General features: G+C 39.1%; 1 protein-coding gene across 1 annotated transcript in view; it reads left to right on the top strand.

Annotated features, from left to right (window-relative positions):
- The window catches only part of PNLIPRP3 (pancreatic lipase related protein 3), a 30,133-nt gene that overhangs the window by 19,710 nt on the left and 1,984 nt on the right, over positions 1 to 8,439 (top strand). Inside the window, exons 8-10 of the mRNA XM_006920836.1 lie at positions 2,473 to 2,591; positions 5,040 to 5,172; positions 7,325 to 7,436. Of these exons, the coding sequence (XP_006920898.1) occupies positions 2,473 to 2,591; positions 5,040 to 5,172; positions 7,325 to 7,436 (364 nt within the window). The remainder of the gene's footprint in view (positions 1 to 2,472; positions 2,592 to 5,039; positions 5,173 to 7,324; positions 7,437 to 8,439) is intronic.

Raw genomic sequence — 8,439 nt, 5'->3', positions numbered from 1 at the left:
GGGAAAGAGAGGAGAGTAGTAAGGCCTGAGGTTAGAGAAGGGCCAGGGCCAGAGGGAGGTAATCAGGGCCTGTGGATGGTAGGAAAGACTTCAGCTTTCACTCAAGTGAGATGGGAGTTGTGGGAGGATTTGATTTACTTTATAATAATCACCCTGGATCACAAATTAAGTTAATCACAAATTAAACAAATAGTATTTAACCTTTTATAGTGGTTTCCAATAATAATAATATCTACAGAGCACTTAGCTATCAGGCACCAAAACAGTTATTATTTGGGAATCCCATTCCTCCCTATCTCTATATATCATCATCATGGAAATAATGAAATATATCATACATGAGATATAATCATACATAATAGTATGATGATATGATAAATATATGGATGATTCTAAATATCTCACTACCTCATCCCCTGTGGTCAGAATATGTAGATGATATAACTATTTGATCTTCTGTTTGGCTGATATAGAGGAAAAATACACAGACCATGACACTGAGAGGAGCTAGAATTTCTTTTTCATCACTAGAGATAAATTATAAAGTTTCAATATCTGTCCTGAAAGTGTAAATGTGACTAAAAGTATCTATTTGCAATGACTACTTAAAAAACACTGGTGAATTTGTAGATACTCAAAATGAGAATTAAAATCAATCCCACCTAGTATAGATAAGCAACATTCACCTTTAAAAGGCCAATATAAAACTAATTTTTCTTATTATTTTCCATATTACGATTTAAAATCCTTCCTATTAGGATAAAATATAGATTATAAGACTCCTTTACATAACTATATTTAGTGTTATACACAGAGCATTCGAAATTCTGTAGAGAATTAATTCAAGTAAAACATGCATTTGTCATAAGCATTTTGAGACATAAGATTTTCTACAACTTTATTGGATTAAAAGCACGTTTATCAATCATGTTAAGTCTTTAGATGAGTTTTAAGTCTTCAAGATTTTCTATCTTACATTATATTTATTACTAAAAAACCATTACTTTCAAAGTTCATTGTTCCCTATATTCTAATGAACCGTCTTGTCTAAATCAAAATTAATTGTGAACAGAAATCTGTATATAAAAAGACCTGATGTAAGCAAAGTCCTCATTTCAAAAAAGGACGATGCTAATTATTGATCTCTGCTGACTGTGTTGCATTTGTGAAATTATGCTGTCTCAATTATTTATTGCATAACAAACCATAGTGCTTAAAAGAACAATGGTTTTATGCCCAAGGTTCTGAGACTCGAGATTCAGGCAGAGTTCTGCTGAGACTCTAGAGCTTTGCGTCGTGTCTGCTGAGGGATCTCCTGCAATCGCATCTGGCCAGCGGCCGGGCTGGGCGGAGCTGAGCAGGAGGCCTTCTTCATCTGGGGTCTTGTTACCTGTCACCCTCTTTAAGCAATCTGTGATCCTTCAAGGCGTCTCTCCACAGCCAGTTAACCTGGATTCCTTAACATGGAGGCTGGGTTCCAAGGGAGCAAGTGTGGACACAGGAAAGTCTCTTAAGAGACCTTCTGACGCTTTCACGGTGTCAGTTCCTTCACATTCTGTCGGTCAGAGCAAGTTACAAGACTAGCCTGTAACCCAGGAAGGGGAAAACAATAGGCTTCATCTCTAGAAGGGAGGAATGGTAACATGATATTGCAAAAGGGTGAGGACCTAGAAAGGAGTGACTCATTGGAGGCCACTGTCAGAGAGTGGTGATTTACCACATATACTGAAACCAAAATCTAGTTTCTCAAGGATCAACCAAGCTGTGTAGGTCCTGGGAATAATAGTCTGTGCCATACAGTAAACATGTTGTTATGTAAGGTTAAGAGAGCACAAATGACTACGATGCTGTGATAACTTCAGAATGCACGAATGTGTTTTGATCTATCATATATTATTGCAATAATCCTAAATATTGTCAATAATGTAATGCCTGACAATGATAGAACGAATTTGTCTTTAGCATTCTTTCTGACACCTCCCACCTGCCACACCTTGAAACTCAGCTGAAGGTGTGCAGTGGTTGACACTGTTGGCTGTTTTGTGATTGAGTAGAAGGGAGTTCGGTCCTTGCTGCAGAAATGGAGAGACAGAGAATTAATCGGTCTAAGGGGGAGATGCTGCATGCACAGGGATGCTTAAAGCTCTAAGTGCTTATGTCAGAGATCTGAGAAGCTTGCGGGATATTAATGTCAGAGCACAGGATCATCTACGTTTGTGTTTGTTTATTTATCCTGCTTGAATGTCCCTTTAGATTCACACAAAGAATTCTTTGATACAAAGAAAATGTTATGTAATATTGATAAATATTGTGCAATATCCAAGCTTACACACAAGGTCTAACCGTTTAGACCCAAGTCAAGATACTGTCATTTGAAGTTATTTTTTTTTTCTAAAAAAAAAAAAGGTTCATACTCTCTGTTATTAGTTAAGCAGTTCATTGCTATGAGTTAACTGAAAATTCTTTTCACAGAAGTGTCTTCCTTCTTTGACTGCAACCATGCCCGGAGTCATCGCTTTTATATGGAAAGCATTCTCAACCCTGATGCATTTATTGCTTATCCTTGTAGATCCTATGAATCTTTTAAAGCAGTAAGTAAAGCATTTTGCAGTGAAATTTAATTAGCAAGTCATTTTTTGAAGCATGATCAGCCAACTAAAAATTAGGACTTTGTGTTTGTGGTTAAAAAAAATAATTGTATCTGCCATTTTAGGAGATAGTAGATTCTTTCTGTGTCGAGTACTGAACAGTAGCTGGGGTTGCTGAAGGGCTTAAATAACTAAACAAAGCATTTGTATTCTGGTTGTTTCAGCTCTTTTGAAGATTATATCCAGTTCTGTTTTTTTGGCCATTTGTTATGCAGTAATTAGATGCTATTGTGTAACAGGAATAAGTCCAGGGCAAAAATTTTTTCTGTGTATATTATATATTTTAAATGGCATCTTCAAAGATGCCCCAAGAAAGCTGAACCAATCAATAACTACAACCAAACATGTTGCTATTCACTTGGAACATTAAAATTATTTTATTAAAATTTAATTATTCATACAGAGCAGAACTAAAGCATGGACAGCTCACAGGAGTTCCATACAGATCAATACGTGACAAAACACCAAATCTGATTTTACTCGAGTAATAAAGCACACAGTGCCAGATCTGAGCTAAACATATTTTTCATCTGGTTATCACTATGAAAAGGGGAAAGAAAATCTATTTTGTAGTGGGAAGTGGAAAGATTTTCCCTCTTGTGTTTAGAGACCACTGTTTTATCAGGGTAGAAAAACATCACAGGGGTTCCAGCTGAAGTTTATTATAAGCAATAGCGCTTGGTGACTAAGTGCAGTGTTGGGACAGGAATGAACATTTCCCTCCCATTGCAGAGCAAGGTGAGCGGATGCCCTCAGGCTGTCCTCGCCATTTCCAGAGCCAGTTTTCTTATTCACGATGGATGTGCCCTGAGAACTTCCGTTCTCAGAAAGTTTGACAGACAAACACTGGCATTTCCCTCTATAGCCTCCTGCTCTTCCACCTCCAGCTTCCACGAGCCCAGATGCTGCCCTACGTGGCAAAAGGGTCCTGGAGCTGACCAAACAGGTGGAGGCAGACCCTCGGAGTCATGCTGTAGTCAGAGATAACGGGATTCAATCTGCCCGGTTGGAGAATCTTAGACTCCTGTGCCACACGGATGCAAGTTATGGGTACAAGACTAGAGAACCTGGAGTCAATCTTCTTGACATGTTTTATTGTACTTTTACCCAAATTGTCACAAAAATAAAACGACATGATATAATATAATGTAACGTAACATAACGTAACGTAATGTAGAATTAAAAAAATAAGGAGAGGTCTTAGCATCAAGCTGCCTGGGCACATTCTTGTTCCGTCGCTCACCCAAAGTGCTACATTGGACAAATTGTTTCACTTCTCTGCACTTGAGTTTCCACCGCTGTAAAATAGGGTTAATTGAGTTAAATCACATAAAGTGCTTAGAACAATGCCTGTCACATGGTAAGCACTCAGTAAATATGAGCTGTTATTATTTTCCTTCATTAAAAATGGAGTTTTAAGTGGGGGTGTTTTCCTATAGTCCTAGTCCAAATGTCCATGTTTTATAAATCTAAAAGTTCAAACACTACTACCCAGATTTTTTAAAAAGTTAACATCTTGTTAGTTTTGCTTTAGATTTTAAAACATACAGATAAATTTGAAGAATTGAGATAACTTGTATTCCCTCACTGCCTACCCTAAGTCAGAATTGGAAGTGAAACATATATATCAAATAAATGACATCATACTGTACATATCCTTCTGGATTTGCTTTTCTCATTAAATTTTATAAATTTGAAATCTACATTGATTACATAGGTCTATGTATTTATTTCATAGGAATCAGCCACAGTTTATTTATTCATTCCTCCACTAATGTGCCTTTTGGCTATTTCCATTTTTGTTATTGGAAGTAATTCGGCAATAAACACCTCTGCACGTGTCCTTATGAACTTGGGTGGAAATTTCTTTATGGCATATAACGGAGGTGAAATTGTCACAGCGTTCGTGCATTTCCGGGGGTTGCCAAATTACTCTCTGCAATGTCTGTCAGTTTATGTCATCAGAAGCAAATGTGAATCCCCCACTCCAGTCTTCACCAGTACCTGGGTTTGCCAATCATTTTAATTTTTCAAATCTGCTGAAATTCCATGTTGTTATAATTGGCACATCTCTGACAACTAGTAAGAGTAAGCATCTTTTTACATCGTTATTGACTATTCGAGTATCTTCTTCTGTGCATTGTCTATTCAGACCATTTACCTGTTTTACTAACAGGCCATCCTACTTTTTTCTCCTCCATTGTTTCTGTCTTATTTTGTTTTGTTTTTGCAAATGGGCACCGTGGCCTGTCAGGCAACTTAGTCATTTTTAAATGCATACGCTTTGTTTAAATTTCAAAGATTTATTATAGTTGAATAATATAGCATAAGTTTATTGAAGGGCAACATTTCTGATTACGTTTCTGATTGCCTCATATTTTCTGTCACCAGGGAGATTGCTTCCATTGCCCCGAAGAAGGTTGCCCAACGATGGGTCATTTTGCTGATAGATTTCACCTCAAAAATAGGAAGCCTAATAGAGCATATTATTTTTTAAACACCGGGGCTCTTTCCCCTTTTGCTCGTAAGTATTATAGCTAAGTTTTATTGTCATGCTTTAAGGTACTCATTTTTTTTTTAATTCAACAGTTTTTACTGAGGGTCTACTAAATAAGTGGGCTTTGGGCCAGACTTTGAGGATGCAGTGAAGAAAAAGTTGGTGAGTTTAGGCTAAGGGGGAAGACAGCAAAAAAAAAAAAATAATAAAGTTATCGGTTTCAAGAAATCTTGTGTTAGGAGACAGAGGAGGAACTTCCATGACCAGGTCGGGGAGCGTGCTGAGGGACCGTGATTTCTACACCGACTCCTGAAAGATGGGTCAACAGAAGAAGGAAATGGGAGTATGGGAGGCAGAAGGAACTGCCCGGAGGTAAGAAAGAGCCATGACTGAAAGGAGAGCCGGGATGATAGGGACCAGGAGGAGAGTAATGTGACATGAGGCCTGAGAGAGGTACGTTGGGTCAAAAATGAAATTGTGCACCATGGGGGGAGTCTGGGCTTTGCCTTTGGGCTCATGGAAAGCCACGGAAGAATATTAAGATTATCAGATGTTTTATTTTAGAGCAATCACTCTAGTTGCTGCATGGATGGAGGCAGAGTAACCTGTTAGAACAGGTGTTGCCTCACACTATGTGAGGTAGTGAATGTGTTATCGTACCTTATTGTGCTCATCATTTTGTAATATATGTACGTCAGATTATCACATTATACACTTGAAATTGACACACCGTTATATGTCAATTCAGTCTCAATAAAGCTGGGAGGGAAAAATACAACAATTATTGCAAAATCCAGGCATAAGGGTAGAGAGAAGTGGAGAGAATACAGAGGTTAGGAGGTGGCAGCAAAAAGGAACTTGGTGAATGGATTTGAGGGACACAGGAAGTCGAAGTCAAGGATGATTCCGGCTGGGTGGATTCTGTGCCATTTACTGAGCGTGGTAACAGGAAGAGAGGCTGGTTTGGAGTAAGTTGATGGGCTCAGTTTCAAACATGTCAGGTTTGGGATGCCTTTTGGACTCGCCCACTCGGCAGGTAGAGATATGGGTGTCAGCCTCTGGCGATAGCTGTGGTCCACAGATAGAGATTTGAGAGTCACCTGTGTTTAGACAGTCCTCGGAGCTGCGAAAGTCAATGATGTAATTTCCCAAGAAAACCGGGTCAAGTTGAGAAAAAAATAAGAGCAAAGCAAGAGGCCCCTGCCAGGAAGACTGAGGAATGGGCAGAGAGGGAGAAGGGTAATCGGTGTTAAAAGAGCCAAGAAAAGAAAGAGGATGAGGAAGGGAAGATGCATTCACTGCATCAAACATACTAAAAGGAGAGGAGACAAGAGCTCATGGGACGAAGCACCCAGTATCATCAGTGCCCTTAGGGAGACTGGTGTCGGTGGAGAAGTGACCGTGGGGACATTACTGCAGTGGAACGGGCTGAGGGGGCAAAGAGTATTCTTCGGCAATGATTAACCCATTGAATATTCTTTCTGGTAGGTTTTACCCCTTTCAGATACTTTTCAAACAACTGTATGAAGAATTGCATTTTTTTTTCAACATGTTATTAAGCATGGAACAATTTCAGAATTCAGAATGAAAACTCTGTTTAGCTCTACATTTTTTTAAAGTTACTCTTGACCATTTACAAGGGAATTATCCTTTTGGGGGGTTGTGCAGGACTAGGCATCCCCAGCACGTGCTCCTGCAGGAAAGGAAGCAGCAGTTCACTCCGCCTATAAGGTCATTATAAAAGCACAGACCTTCCTGCCCAGTAGGTTTTCAAGATCTTTTCCGGATTAGTTGTCCAACTATGGCAAATAAAAAGCTGGCTACAGAAAGTAACACATACCACAGAACACAGGGACAGTGGACAGAAGAAGACACACAACTTCCATTTTAAAGAGTCGTAAGAGTGCCTGGAAAATTGGAGAATTTTTTTTTTAAAACATCGTTAAACTATTTACTTGTGGAAAATCAAAATGTGAACGTTTATATGTATTTTCAAATGTAGTTTTTCACCGAATTCACTCGAGCTAGCTCAAGTACTTTTTTATGAACACAACAGCCTTGTTACACTTTAACCCTGAAAGTTGCATTCACGTTAAAGAGCCCAGGCTCTCTTGCTTTTCACATATTTTTAACCCTTTGTTCTCTCTCTCTCCCTCTCTCTTTTTTTCCCTGTTTCAAGGTTGGAGGCACAAACTGTCTGTCAAGCTTGCTGGAAACAACGCCACTCAAGGGAGCCTGTTTCTCCGTGTAGGTGGAACGGCCGGAAGGACAGGGGAGCTGGAGATGGCCAGGTAGGCGAGGACAAGGGACCGGCAGGTAACGCAGTGCTGGGCGCTCGGTCAGACTGGCTCAGGGAGCTGCTCCGTCTTTCCTTTTCCTGTCGTATTTGACTTTTGTTTTTACTTCATGTTTTCCAGATATAAAATAGAAATCATGATATAGATTTTCTCCACAGTTCAAGCTACAAACAGAAAATGTTAGGTAATGATAACTTGAAAAGACAGATCTAGATAATATAGCAAGAGGAAAAAAGTTAATGGAAGAGTAAACCAGATATGTATTTATCTGGCTATCCAGTCCATTTAATAGTATACAAATTTGGGCATATATTTTTATGTGTATAGATTTCAAATTACTTATGAAATAAGACATTTATATCAATTTAGGTAGCTTACTAGAAATCTATCCAGATTTCTAGTAAGCTACCTAACTCAGTGGTACTCGCGGACAGGGGACACGTGTTGGAACAGTCAAAGGCAGAAATGATTCATTGGAGACATTCGCTGCATATTTGTGGCTATGGTCACCTTTTATCTTGTTTTCTTTGATCTTTTCTTTGATCAGCCTTAGCACTTTTATATTACATATTTCACTTTCATTGTTTAGTTCTGTAGTTCATTTTAGAATTAACATTATATGCACTAATTAGATATTACTCTTTTGCAAACTAATGGATGGATTAAATGCTTCGCCTCTGTGGTTTTCATCATCTTCGAATATTAGGCAGAGGCATGAAAAGCAGAGATTTCGTGGTTATTTTATCAGTTGGAATATTCATCAGATTAATCACTCTGCCTTGCCTTGGCGCAACTGCTTATAAATCTGGGTTCAGTGAGCAAACGTCTGAATCCTAGTTAAGGCGCAGGCCCCAGCTCACCTTTCTAGCTGTGTCTCCCACCAGATGGCTTCGTTCATCTTCGGCTCAGCCAGGTCATTCTGATGGCACCACCCAGACTGGAATAGATCCCACCCTTTCCTTCCTTCCTGTCTTCACCTAGGCCGTTCCTTGTTCCA

This window comes from Pteropus alecto, unplaced genomic scaffold (genome assembly GCF_000325575.1).
Source record: "Pteropus alecto unplaced genomic scaffold, ASM32557v1 scaffold177, whole genome shotgun sequence".
Classification (NCBI taxonomy): domain Eukaryota; kingdom Metazoa; phylum Chordata; class Mammalia; order Chiroptera; family Pteropodidae; genus Pteropus; species Pteropus alecto.
Note: the sequence above shows the minus strand (reverse complement) of the source record. Positions and strands in the feature narration are given on the sequence as shown.